The following is a 14,204-nucleotide window of genomic DNA, read 5'->3' as shown; positions in this document are numbered from 1 at the left end:
GTGGCTCTCGGTGCGCCATTAAAATGACTGTGGAGACCACGTGATCGGAACACTCGGCATCACGTGGTCCCGCCAGCCAATAAGCGGCCGCTCCAGGAAGTAAACACTGCAGTAGTGATGGGAAGTCCGGCTCTTTTCAATGAATCGATTCATTGAAAAGAGCCGGACTTCACGACTGTGCAGAATCGATTCAGAAGCAGAGCAGCAGGACTGAACCTAGTGATGGGAAGTCCGGCTCTTTACAATGAATCGATTCTGAATCGATTCTGAACAGTAGTGATGGAAAATCCGTTTTTTTTTCAATGAATCGATTCATTGAAAAGAGCCGAACTTCCCATCACTACACTGCAGTGCAGTGAATATTAATTAGCCATGTGGCTGGCCACAATAGCAGACTCTCCCCTCCTCCTCTCCTGCATGAGTAAATAAAAAAAACACATTACTGAGCATGTGCAAACAGTCTAACGCGGCTAACACCGCTATAACACACAGCATGCTGCACTTTCATTCAACGTCCGGCATTACAATGTATTGCAACGTGGGCACTGTGAACAGCCCATTGATTTTTCATTACTGTGAGTTGGGCTGCGTTACAGGCTGCTCTAACGTGCGCCTGGAACGTCCCACTCTGAAAGCAGCCATAGTGTATAGAGGCAGGTTCCCCCTTTTAGTATATAAACAGACCCCCCCCCCCTTTTAGCGTATATAGCTGGGCAGATAAATAGTGTATAGGATACAAGCAGATCCCCTTTAGCATATATAGGCGCCCCCCCCCCCCCCCCCACACACACACACACACACACACGCACACTTCCCCTACCAGGAGGCAGTTGAGGAATTTTACTCTTCGGCTTGTAGCTGGGGACAGAAGCTGGCCAGGAGTCAGGAGTGACAAGCAGGTCTCTCTCTGATTAGTGCGCAGCTCAGATACGCTAATGAGCGAGGGGCGGGGCTACTGGCGTGCATGGCTCACACAGACTCAGCAAGAGGAAGCAGCAGGTTTCTGGAGTCTTCGCCCCCATCACCCCCAGCAGCACCAGGGGGCATAGTTACCACTCGCAGCAGCCACAGACTTGCAGCTGCAGCCAGCAGGTAGAAATGTGGCCGGGGCCAGTTGAATTCACATCACGTGCGCCCCCCTGGAAGCCGGTGCCCTGAGCGACTGCTCCGGTCACTCAGGTCAAAGGCCGGCCATGCTTTAGGGGTTTTAGTTAGTCAGTCATCACTGTTTTATATCACCTTGACAAAGGGGGAACCTGCATGGCCCTGAAACAATTATTGGTGAATCGAATACAGAATCAATTACATTGTTAGCTCTTGGACCTCCTGGCATGGTGTGTTGATGTGTACAGACTGTATTTATTAATAGAGATGGCTCGAACCTTCGATTTTCGGTTCGCGAACCTCGAACTCGAACTTCCGAAAAAATTCGCAAACCTGCAAACTTTTCGAACCGCAATAGACTTCAATGGGCAGGCGAACTTGAAAAACTACAAACACTGTTTCTGGCCACAAAAGTGATGAAAAAGATGTTTCAGTGATGAAAAAGATGTTTCAAGGGGTCTAACACCTGGAGGGGGGCATGGCGGAGTGGGATACACGCCAAAAGTCCCGGGGAAAATTACAGATTTGCCGCACAAGCGGGTTATAATCCCTAAAAGGCAGAAATCACATTGCATTGCTAAATTGGAGGTCTAAAATGCTTGAAAACATCTTGCGTGTGTATACATGGATCAGCAGTTAGTGTTAGCAGTGTACTGCTTTACACTGATAGACCAAACTCACTGTTTAACACACCGCACACAGCTGTTTGTTTAGTGATGGCCGTGCTGGACTGGTGCGCACGATGGCGAGAGTGCAAGCGATGGCGGTTTTCAAGCCCATATGGTCGGGCTGAGGTAGCTCAATGACAGAACAACTGTCCACAATGAAGCAACGACCTTATTATCTTGGGTCAGGTGTGCCCCCCAACACACTCATATAGCCGGTCATTGCTTCCTTGTGATACGCAAGCCCCTTCACCGCGGCAAGGTAACGATCATGAAGTGGAATTGACACATGTATATGCCTTTTGTTTTGTTGTTGCAGCCGCAGTGCAGCCATAAAAATTAGGCAGGCATATACATGCACTAGAAAAAATTATTATCGTTTTTGTTAGCGGCCGCTGCTAGCAGCGGCCTTAAAAATTCAGGAATCCACCTGGAGTCCTGGTCTGGACCCTGTTGGTGGTGGCGGAGAAGGCAGTCAAGTGGCCTGCAGGCAGAGATGCTGTGTGGGGACTGACTTAGTTTTGGTGCACGCAGCAGCGACCGGCAGGCAGAGATGCTGTGTGGGGACTGACTTAAGGTGCATACACACATCAGACCATAGTCTTTGGAAAATGAAAGATCACAGACCAATTTTACCCCCTTCCATGTAGTATGAGAGCCATACCTACACAGTCTATTCTATTGAGCTGAACTCCCCATCAGATAAAAATCTTTGCAAGATGCTGCACACAAAGATGCTGTACACATTCAACAGTTCAGTATCTGCAAAAGATCTGTTCCTGCAAAAGATCCGTCCCTGCAAAATGCATTCATAGTCTATGATATCTGCAGATCCTTATACACACCTTGTTTAACAGACTTCATCTGCATATCTGACAATCACCTGCAGATCTGAAAATCCATCCAGGTGGATCTGATCTGCAGATGAATGTCTGTTAAACAAGGTGTGTATGAGGATCTGCAGATATCATAGACTATGAATGCATTTTGCAGGAACTGATCTTTTGCAGGAACAGATCATTTGCAGATACTGATCTTTTGAATGTCTACAGCATCTTTGTGTGCAGCATCTTGCAAAGATTTCTATCTGATGGGGAGTTCAGCTCAATAGAATAGACTGTGTAGAGTATGCTATCATACTACATGGAAGGGGGTAAAATTGGACTGCGATCTTTCATTTTCCAAAGACTATGGTCTGATGTGTGTATGCACCCTTAGTCTTAGGGCAGGCAGTCACACGGCATGCAGGCAGAGATGCTGTGTGTGGGGACTGACTTAGTCTTCTGGCAGGAAGTAGCCCTTCGGGATCCATGCCTCATTCATTTTGATAAAGGTGAGGTACTGAACACTTTTTTGACTTGACTGCTGGTGGTATAATACAAAGTGCAGTCACGCTGAGGCAGTGAAAGGTATGCACTGAATGTGCTGGGCCTGGCACAGTACAGTAATTAGCAAGGGCCAGCTGCGACAGACAGGGCTGTATATGCAGTGTCAGTGGCACACATCAGAAGAACATTAGCTCTCAAAAGAGCAGTTTTGGGGTGCTTTTCATCAACAAATATCAACAAGGAGCAACCTAACAGACCTCCTAACCATCGCTTTCCCTATCTCTCCAATGTCTCCCCCTTCTCTCACTAATACAGCAGCACACAGAGTGAGAACATTGCCAACGCTGCTGCCTTTTATAAGGGGGAGGGGGGCTCCAGGAGGGAGTACAGACTGATTGGCTGCCATGTGTCTGCTGACTGTGATGTAGAGGGTCAAAGTTTAGCCCAATGATGTAGTATAGGGAACTTGAACCAGCTAAGTTCGCGCAAACAAGTTCTCCGGCGAATCGTTCGGGCCATCTCTATTTATTAATATAGTTGGCTTTCCAACCACCTATGGTCATGCATACATTAAGCTGTGATTGTTGATGTGCAACTACTCTTATCTTTGTCCTCTTTTAGTTATTTTTAAGGGGGGACTTAGTGAGGGTCAGACTTCGGATAGATTTCATGGTGTTAGAGTCCGGTACTGGGGAAATTGGCTTAGATTAGATTCCTGGTTTCGGCCCCATAGAGCCTTCCCGGTCCTCTCTCCATCTCCTTGTTCCATCACTGTCAGTCATTCAAATTTTTTACTTTTGAAAGTCCTCAGAAGACTTCAGAATCACTTGCATCTCTGAATGCTTCTGAAGACTGGTGCATCTGTACTGCGCATGCATGAGAGCCCAGACTAGCGCGTGCGCAGCATGGATCGGCTCATCTTTGGAAGTACTCGGGAACACAAGTACTTCCCAAAGCTGCCCAAGGAAGGCCAATAACATTTTGGACTTGCCAGTCAAATAATTTTAATGGGGACAATGGTGGAATGAGAGCACAAAGAAAGATGACTGGGAAGGTACTTTTTTGTTTACTTTTTTGTATTTAGTTGAAAAGTACTGGAAAGTTATTTTAAAATGAAAATCCTTCCTCCTCCTTCCTCCTAGGAGAAAACTCAGGTGAAAAAGGGAATTGCATATGGGCCCAGGTGTCCTTTTAAAGAGTACAGCGACAATCTTTTCCTGGAAAATGCAGTTAAAAATTAAATATATAGATGAAATAAAAAACAACATACGATTTTGCGTATCGTTAATTGTGCGGGCAACCCAGTCTGTGCAATCGGATTTCGTTCCATCCCCCATATCACCGTAACCCATGCTGAGGCCGCTTGTGCTAGAAGACAAACAGAATAAAAGTGTTGTTGTATTCCAGATTTACATAGATTGAAGTTTGGAGTAAACAGATTGTGTGTTTTTTCTTTTTGCCAACTTTTTGCTGCGTCGTAACAGCTCCTTGTTAGTTTGCAAATTCCAAAGATGTTCCATGAACTCCTACATACTACTTATTACTACTACATACTACTAACAGTATTCTCCCATCTTCTTCTCTGGTCACTACTTCTCACTGCCACTTACAAGACTTCTCTTGATCCTCTCCCCACCTCTGGAACTCTCTTCCTCAACACATCTCCCACTCACCCACACTTACTCTTTTTAGGTGCAATCTGAAAACTCACCTCTTCAGGGAAGCTTACTCTCCTATCTAGGACACTTCAGCCTCTAACCATCATTTCTACCAGATCTCATACACAGCTTCCCTTTACCTACTGTCCTCCTATCCCTTATAACTTTAGACTGTAAGACCTTTTGGCCAGGCCTCTCTTCCCTTTTTGTCTCACGGTGCTGTGTAATGTGTGTACATACCTCCCACCCATGTGTAACCATCTGTAGTTGATTTGTTCACTGCTTCAGTGGTAATCCCCCATTGTCTTGTATTAACTGTAGTATTGTTTATTTATGTATTAATATACCCTCCCTGTATGCTGTTGTACAGTGTCCCAGAGGATGCTGGCACTATATTAATCAATAATAATTGGCTTCTTGGAATTCTTGACCATCACTGCTTACATTGTCTGAAGGTTGGAGCAATCATGGACCACATTGATGGACAGATCAGACAGCTCTTCAGCACTAAACGCGGATGAAAAGACTACCAGATACTCATGCATCCATGAATACCAGTCATTTGATGTGAAACTAGAGAATTCAGTCTTCACTGTTTGCCAGATGCCTTGCAAAAACAGATACCGTACTTGGAAATTGAAGATGATACGAATCTCATACTGGAGAGAAATTTTGAAAAAGAAAATCATGCAGGTCAGGTGATTAAGTTCAAATAATACAATAACAAAATAGGTTACATCTAAAATCATAAACGTATTTGGGTGGGGTACTGCTCTGCCCCCAAGCTGTGTTTTTGTGACTGCTTGTCAAAAGCTGTCCTGCTGATCCTCTGCCTCTAATACTTTTAGCCATAGACCCTGAACAAGCATGTAGATCAGATGTTTTTGACTGAAGTCTGGCTAGATTATCCCCATGCTTGTGCAGGTGTGTTATCCAGATACTACTGAAGCCAAAGAGATCAACTGGTATTGGTTAAAAGGGAATAAACATGGCAGCTTCCATATCCCCCTCAGTTCAGGTGTCCTTTAAGGGAACCCGAGGTGAGAGGCATATGGAGGCTGCCATATTTATTTCCTTTATTTTCTGAGTTTAAACCCTGGAGCATGCATATGGCTAATCTAGTAGAACTTTAGTCAGCTGAGTCAGAGTATTTGATCTGCTGCCTGCTTGTTCAGGGTCTATAGCTAAAAGTATTAGATACACAGAATCAGGACTGGCAGGCAACTAGTATTGCTTAAAAGGAAATAAATATGGTAGCCTGCATATCCCTCTCACCTCAGGTTCCCTATAAGCAATATCCTACAGTACCTTTGAAGCCCCTCCCCACACACCCCTGCACAAATCCTACTATAAAGGTAGGCATACATTATTCAATGGTATTAATAATTTAGATATATGAATATAAAAAAAACACCTTCATACCAAAATCTGATTTCCTACATTGTTCCCAATGATATGCAGTCACTTCCAATCAGAAAGTCCCCGTTCTATTGTCTTTACAGATAACTGTATTATATCTTGTGACCTCTTTCTGGAAATAATCTTCAAACACATCTGTGGGGATTTGAGTTGCACAACTGACATTGAAAAGTCTACAAGGAATCAGGGCCAGATTTCTGGAAAGACCACAAAGGCCCGGGCCTTGGGTGGCGGCTGGCCAAGGGGCGGCTGGACATGGAGGAATTGCTGCAAATGGAATATTAAGGTTGTAAATAAGGAGCAGCACAGGGGAGAAGGGAGCTGCTGTCCAAGGGATCTAAACTGAAGGGGGCTGCTGTACATTAAGGTTAGAACTGGAAGATGGGGCTGCACAAGGAATAGGAGGGGAGTGCTGCACATGGAAGGGTAGACTCAAGAAAGTTGGCCTAGGGGCAGAAAAAGTATAAATCCGACCTTGCAAGGCATACATTTCCAATGTTATTTTTAATGTAGTAGTCGATTTGAGGAAACTTCACAACAAACAAAGTACTTTTTAAAAATAGTCTGAAATTTGGTTGAACATAAGAAGAGTAATAGGCTACTGTGTTTGTGTTTAAAATTGGTCACACCACTCACCTTGATCAGGATAGTTCTGAATTGGATAAGGAAGAGCTTTAGTTCTGTAAATCCTCTTTTGCTTAAGACCTTAGTTACGGCTGTTATACGATATGTATAGTTTGCTGGTGATGCTTCAGTGAGTATACCGGTTTGGATGAGCATGTCTAAAATCTGGTTAGTATTCAGGTATTCGCAGGCTTCATACTTCAAAAAGAAAAAAAGTTAGGACAATGTCAGTGCACAATGGAGAACAGGTTACACCTGTTCAGATCATGATTAGTAATTCTGCTTATATACGGTAAATATTTAACTGCTAGCACTTAGCTGTTATTATCATTGAACACTGGGCAACTTTTTAGGCACAAGCAATAAAGGCAGACGCCTGGGGTGACAGCTGTAGGAGGGGCACTACAGAGGTAGTCTTAGCCCACTGTACTTTATGGAGTTCTCATAGGCAACTGCTAGCTCCATTAAGAAAAGCATGGATGTTAAGTTAAACACCTAAATGGGCACTGCTTTGTAAGTTGTTGCAATTCTTTTTGGATTTCCAGGACAATATTCTAATCTTAAAAGACCCAGGCTGTACATAAACAGTATAATGTTTATAAAGTGGACAAACACCCCTCAAAACTGTTGTCAAAATGCTTTGTTATATAGGTACAGTGAATTTAGGCCAGTGAGCTGTATATGGCCTTTTCATAATATGAGTGTCCTTCATACGTTTATTTTGAGAACATTGTTTCTATGTAAACCATCAAGTTCTTATTGGTGACCACAAAGCGAGCTGATGTAGGCAATGATCTTTCCGATCACTAGATTGGGGTAGGCTCTGTGCCAGCTCTGAAGCACCAAAATGGCCACAAACAGCGAGCGGTGATACCATTCTGGAGACCAATATCTCTGTATAACATCATTCCTTAGATCTATTATAAAACAACTTACGCCATCAAAAGCACTGAAGAGACTAATAAACTCGGAATAAGCCACATATTCAACTGACAACCCCCAGTTTTGCTGCAGCCAAGTGACACTGTTGAATCCGTAGGTGCAACCAGATCCTAAAAAAAAAAAAAGAACATCAGTTCACAAATGACACAACCATCAGGTTCAGCATCCTTCTTGAAAACAAAAGTTTTGGAGTTTTGTATGTTCAAATTGTGCTTTTATTCATTTAGTTACTTTTACTACCACATGTTTTTAATGCAGGACTGTCTCTGTCAATTTGACATAGATATGTGTTTGTTATTCTATAAGTTTCAGTGCATGTCCATACACAGATGTAACCTAGGGATGGTCCATGAGACGCAAATAATTCTGAACTGATGCAAAATTGCTCAAATTTTCTTTGCAAAGGTATGCATCCTGAAACGGAATCAATCAAATAAGCTGAAGTGGGATCCAATTGGTCCATTTTCCAGCTGCATATATTTGCATTTAAGATGTACTACAAATTGGGAATTGGGCCAATCTGAATCAGCAGCAATCACATTACATTGGGTCAGTTCCAAGTTATAGGTAATAAAATTTGGCGATGTGTCAGAAAAATTAGCACCTCAGTTAGTGTTAATTGTAATGAGTAATTTGAGTTTCGTGACATTTTGCATAATTTTCACAATTACGATTTTGATTGTAATTACAACTTCATGGGTAATCTTGATTTCCTGTAATTTTGCACAATTTTTACACAAATGCATTGAAGTCTATGAGCGATAAAAAAAACCCCACATTTTTGCATAAATGCCTTTATGTCCATGGGCATGAGAAAGCTATATTTTCGTGAAATTATGGGTCGTTAGGAAACTACGGATCATAATTACCTTTACATGCAAAATTAATTTTCCAGTAGTCTGAAATCTTGCATTACACTTCGCTTTACAAATTTTGCTGCAAAATTACTACCTAAATCACCACCGCTACTCACTGTTCATCTTTAGTAAGTATACCACCATACAGCTTAGTAGGTGGAATGATCAAATGTAGTCTTTTTTCACTTAACTGTTCTAAAAATGTACTCTTATGACTCAATGCAGTCTAGTTGAAGAGTCAAAGGTGCAGAGTCATCAAAGTCAGTGTGAGGAAAGCTGAAGCAAAACTGGTACAAAAAGCGGAGCAAGGCCAAGGATTCTGATTGGTCACTATGTGCAACTGCTCCTCTTTTGAATCTGTTTTGCACCATATTTGCTCCAATTTTCCTTGCACTGGTTTTGATAAATCTGCCCTTGAGGCAGGTTCTGCTAGACTCATTACACTGTTCAGACTGCAAGGGGACTAAACTCCCATCTGACCAGTATTAACTATTTTAATATATGCATCCTCCTCTCCTCAATCAAGGGCTCCAATTTTTTTAGTGCTCAGCTTATTCAATAAACCGAGCCAGTTTCAATAATTGCAAAGCTATAGAGAAGCAGAGGGTGGGTGGGGCTGCCTGCAGGCTCTGCTAATGCAAATCTCCCATCATGCAACTTGATGTGCAATATCCAGCTGATATATAAGATCAGGAGTCTGGCGAAGTTTTTGGCTTTTTACCTGAGTAAGAGATAAGAAAATTGACAACAAAGCTGCACAGGAAGTACTGCAGCTGACTTCTTAAGGTATAGGAAGGTTCTGCCACTAAGCGATACATAGGACTAGAAGTACACATGCAATTTTATTTCATTTTTTTTATTTATTTTAAGAACAAGCCCAGAGGGATAACTTTTGGTGATGCAGCCACATGGGAAGAAGGTGGGAGGGGAGCAGGGCTAGGAAAGGCCACAAGGGGCCTGATTCACAAAGCGGTGCTAACAGTTAGCACCCTGGTGAAAAGCCCTTTATCACGCCTAAACTCAGTTTAGGCATGATAAGTTTAGGTGTGATAAGTTTAGGTGTGATAAGTTTAGGCATGATAAGTTTAGGTGTGATAAGTTTAGGCATGATAAGTTTAAGCACCAACTGCGTTAGCACCGCAGTGCACAGCTGATCAAAAGTTTTGCGCTAGCAAAGTCTGGTGCACTTCGCATAGAGTTTAATGGCGCTGCTTTGTGTGCGGGACTTTGCACACTATCTACACTTATCTAAACTTAGCATGCCTAAACTTATCACACCTAAACTTATCACACCTAAACTTATCACGCCTAAACTGGCTTTTCACCAGTGTGGTGCAAAGGTTATCATGCCTAAAGTCTTTTAGGCGTGATAACTGAGTTATCACCGCTTTGTGAATCAGGCCCAATGTCTTACCCTTCCTTGGACAAAAAGACCGCATGACTATGCAGGGTATAGTAAGGAGAAAGAGTGTCATAGTAAGTGTCATGAGGGCTGAACTGTTAAAGGATACCCGAGGTGACATGTGACATGATGAGATAAACATGGGTATGTACAGTGCCTAGCACACAAATAACTATGCTGTGTTCCTTTTTTTCTTTCTCTGCCTGAAAGAGTTAAATATCAGGTATGTACGGGGCTGACTCAGTCCTGACTCAGACAGGAAGTGACTACAGTGTGACCCTCACTGATAAGAAATTCCAACTATAAAACACTTTCCTAGCAGAAAATGGCTTCTGAGAGAAGGAAAGAGATAAAAATGGTCAATAGTTCATATATTTTAGCTCCGGCATACTTCAATGAATGTGTCATAAAACAGTTAAAACTAAAAAAGTAGATTTAAACATAAAATAAAACTGTGGAATATCTTGAAAAGTCATTTTTAGGAGAAGGGAAATAGATACAGTTGCTTATTTCATTTGTTTAATTTTACCTTGAGTGTGCTTTAAGAGTAGGATCCTGGCAACAATACTTGTTATATGATATCTAGCAGTTGGGTTCTCTGGACATGGAGGGGGGGGGGGGTGAATGCATGGAGGGGCCCATCAAAGTTTTCCTGGGTGCTCCACGTTTTGTAGCTACGCTCTTGAGCAACATATGAGATGCTTACCTGATCTCTGAGCCTCTGCATTTAGGAATTTCAGCCGGCCTTGGTACACTGCCTTCCTGACATCCTCAGATAGATTATCATTGGCAGAATCCACTGCATTGTAGCTGTAACAAAATTAAAAATTTAGGTTAAAATGTTAACATTTCAAAGACACCAGTGTTTCACTGGCTTCCCTGTAGACTTTTAACAGGATCTAGAGACATGTTGATGGCAGGAGAGCCAAGGAAGTCATGCTAGCTTTACCTGTGTTTATACTTTTCTACAAAGAACACTGTTCATGGTCCTTAACGGGAAGATCTAGCGTGATCTTCTTACCCGGGGTTTCCTACAGCCCGTGGCAGCCGTCCTGAGCCCTTGCCGCAACTCCACTCCCAGCCGGTGGCCCTGGGTCCACTCCGTTGCAGAAGCTGACAGGTATCTACTGCACCTGCTCAGAACACTCCAGACCACGTGAGCGCGATCACGAGCCCAGAAGATGCCAACCTGGCGAGGTCAGCATCTGTAGTGGAGGGGACCCCAGGCCACCAGCTGGGAGCGGAGCTGTGACGAAGGCTCAGGACGGCTGCCAGGCGCTGGAGGAAGCCCCAGGTAAGTAGATTTTTTTTTTTTATTCTGCTCAGACCTTCCCTTTAATGTAACCCAGTTACTTTTTCACACAAAATAATGTGAAGTACAGTTTGCGAAACAAGAAATTTGAGCTTGTCTTGGCTGCAAACCACACCTCACTGTTTTGTGATTTTTAGGATGTACTAACAAGTGAGGACACTCTTTACTCTTATTCTGAACTGAATAATCCCTTTTATCCACCTTATCTTTATCAGGTGTGATATGATGATGCAGAGAAAAATAATTATCCCCTAGAGAAGTAATAGTATCACTTATCTTCAAGCACCTAGAGAAGAGCAAAGTGATTTGGCATTAAAAAAAACTGGGAAATGGGAAATTTAAGCTCACAATATAATTTCTAATTACAATAATCTAATAGCTGCTGATATGGATGAGTGTATGGAAAGATTACTAACGGACACACTTGTCGCATATCTGTCAAGCAGTCTGTCCTGTTCCATGCAGGCCCGGATTTACATCACAGGAGCCTATAGGCACAGATGTCCTGGCACCTTAGACTTCACCCTCCATGATCCTACAAACCCTGCCAAACTGCACTGCAAGTGTGCTGCCTGGCCCAGCTGTAATTTTTCCCTTAATTCTCTTGCCCGTCATAGGTAGCTACAGGTGCCCCTTAAAATTAGGTAGCCAGAGCTATCCTCATTATTACATAAATAGAGGTGTCCCGTACTGAAGGGAGATCTCATCAGCAGAATACAGAGAGCAGAGTGAGTAACCTCTCATTTACACTCTCATCAGGACACTGCATATAGGGAAGGAGGGAGGTGCTCAGGGAGGGGAGTGAGCCGCCTTTCCATCATCAGGCGCTTGTAAGCACATGCCTACAGTGCCTTATGGTAAATCCGGCCCTGGTTCCATGGAGATGGGAGAAAAAAGGATGAACAGGAGGTGCTCTGCTGTGGGCTCTTCAAAAGAATAACAATAGAGGGCGGTCATTAGTGATCCAAACTGGCAGATCACTAAAAACGTCATCACTGACCTCATGGGACACCTGAACTTGCACTAGATTTTCACCACAAACAATGGTTGTCTCCTGTGACAGAACCCAACTGCATGTGGTTAGATTTGCACTATAATGGCAGACCTTATTTCTGCTTTCTTATATTGTTTAATGTGCACAGTGCACATAAGTACTCAGGCACTTTGCAGTGATTCTCCAGTGAAGCTTAGGCCCGGTTCACATAGGCTTCTGGCGGCATCCCGTTTAGCAAAAGCTAAACATTTCTCTGCAATCGAGCAGAGAAGCGTTTGTCACTGTTCGTTTTGACTCCACAGGGGGACACGGAAGCGTTATACTGGACACTACATGTAGCACCCAGTATAAAAAGAGAGAACAGGAGAAGATGCCGGGATCGAGCATGGCATTAGCGGGAACGGTGGTAAAAGCTGGTACTGATATCTATAAAGCAATTATATTGTACAATGCACCAGTGTGAACGTAGCCTCAGTCTTAAAATTACAAAAAGATTCAATTGATCCATTTTTTTCCTGAATTTTTTTAGTGGAAGAGGAACCTCATTTTAGAAGTAGGGATGGTCAATGAAATGCAAATAATTCCGAGTCGATGCAGAATTATGCAAATTCGGTATGCAAATGTCTGCAACTTGAAACTAGAGCAATCAAATTCTACCTTGGTGGGATTTGATTGGTCCATATATTGGACCTAATGAACTGCACGTAGGGGGGAGGTTTGTGCTATTTCGGACAGTTGCTCAAGCAACCGGCAAGCACATGTATCCGGCAGCAAGCAATCCCCACCGGTGCCGGTATATATATTTGCTGACAAGATCAGCCTAAGGGTCCTTTTACACCTAATCAGTTGTTCTCAGTTAAAACGGAAAGAAAACTGATTTTCAAAGTAAGTCCCATGTTTTCCTATGGCACCTTTCACACTTAACGCATTTTAACTGAAATCTTCTTCCCAATGCACTGCTATGGAAAAAACGCGTACCAACGCGCACTAACGCACACTAACGCATACCAACTGATTAAGTGTAAAAGGACCCTTACCCTGTGTCACCTCAGAATTATTTGCATCTCATTGAAAAAGACCAAACATTGGTGGACTTATTTTTCTGTCAGTATAGGCCAACATGGTACACAATGCTTTTAAGTTGTACTTACAAGGCTTGAAAATCAGAGCAGTCTTGTGGTTGGTACAGCTCTAGAATGGTCTCATTGACTGCTTTGAATAGGTAATCCAGTTTACTGAAGATAACGTTGACTTTCGGTTTACAGGTAGGGTCTGAAATGGAATTCAATTTTACCAGGATGTTGGAGAGCATTGTAAACAGAACATCATTATCATAGCCATCATCTGACAAGCTGCTCAGAATGGCGTAGTTGTAGTTAAAATCCTGGTTTTCCAGTATGTTCAGCACTGCAGTAGAGCTTTCATAGCTGGTGAACACATTGTTGGTTTGGACATATTGAAGCATTTGTTCGCTGCTGAGGCTCGGCAATACTGTAGTCTATAAGACAAGAAAAAAGGTTTTTCAGTATCAGAATGTTATGGTACACTTGTTGTACACCTGTGAGAAATAGCGTAATTATGTAAATAAAACAGGCAGAGGCAATATAATATACAATACAATAATACAATAACATTTCTATAGTGCTTTTCTCCCATAGGCTCTCTCAGATTCAGTAATTGGTAGTAGAATCATGAAGTATTCACACAACAAAAGTTATATTTCTGCAAATGCCAAACTGAACAGGTGGGTTTTCAGTCTGGATATAAACACGTCCAGGGATGGAGCTGTCCTGATCTGTTGAGGTAAGGAGTTCCAATACGTAGGGGAAGCATGACAAAAGGCTCTGGGACCAAAAGTTTCCAAGTGGACTCTGGGTATGACTAGATTATTAGAACCTG

At 42.8% G+C, this 14,204-nt stretch overlaps 1 protein-coding gene across 1 annotated transcript in view; it reads right to left on the bottom strand.

Annotated features, from left to right (window-relative positions):
• Positions 1 to 14,204, bottom strand: part of LOC137524388 (uncharacterized) — a 173,901-nt gene that overhangs the window by 129,900 nt on the left and 29,797 nt on the right. The window contains exons 12-17 of the mRNA XM_068244164.1: positions 13,457 to 13,803; positions 10,706 to 10,809; positions 7,735 to 7,850; positions 6,811 to 6,996; positions 5,200 to 5,414; positions 4,368 to 4,465 (exon numbers count right to left, since the gene is read on the bottom strand). Of these exons, the coding sequence (XP_068100265.1) occupies positions 4,368 to 4,465; positions 5,200 to 5,414; positions 6,811 to 6,996; positions 7,735 to 7,850; positions 10,706 to 10,809; positions 13,457 to 13,803 (1,066 nt within the window). The remainder of the gene's footprint in view (positions 1 to 4,367; positions 4,466 to 5,199; positions 5,415 to 6,810; positions 6,997 to 7,734; positions 7,851 to 10,705; positions 10,810 to 13,456; positions 13,804 to 14,204) is intronic.

This window comes from Hyperolius riggenbachi, chromosome 7 (assembly GCF_040937935.1).
Source record: "Hyperolius riggenbachi isolate aHypRig1 chromosome 7, aHypRig1.pri, whole genome shotgun sequence".
In the NCBI taxonomy this organism is placed as follows: domain Eukaryota; kingdom Metazoa; phylum Chordata; class Amphibia; order Anura; family Hyperoliidae; genus Hyperolius; species Hyperolius riggenbachi.
The sequence above is the reverse complement of the archived record's forward strand: the minus strand, read 5'-3'. Positions and strand labels throughout refer to the sequence as shown.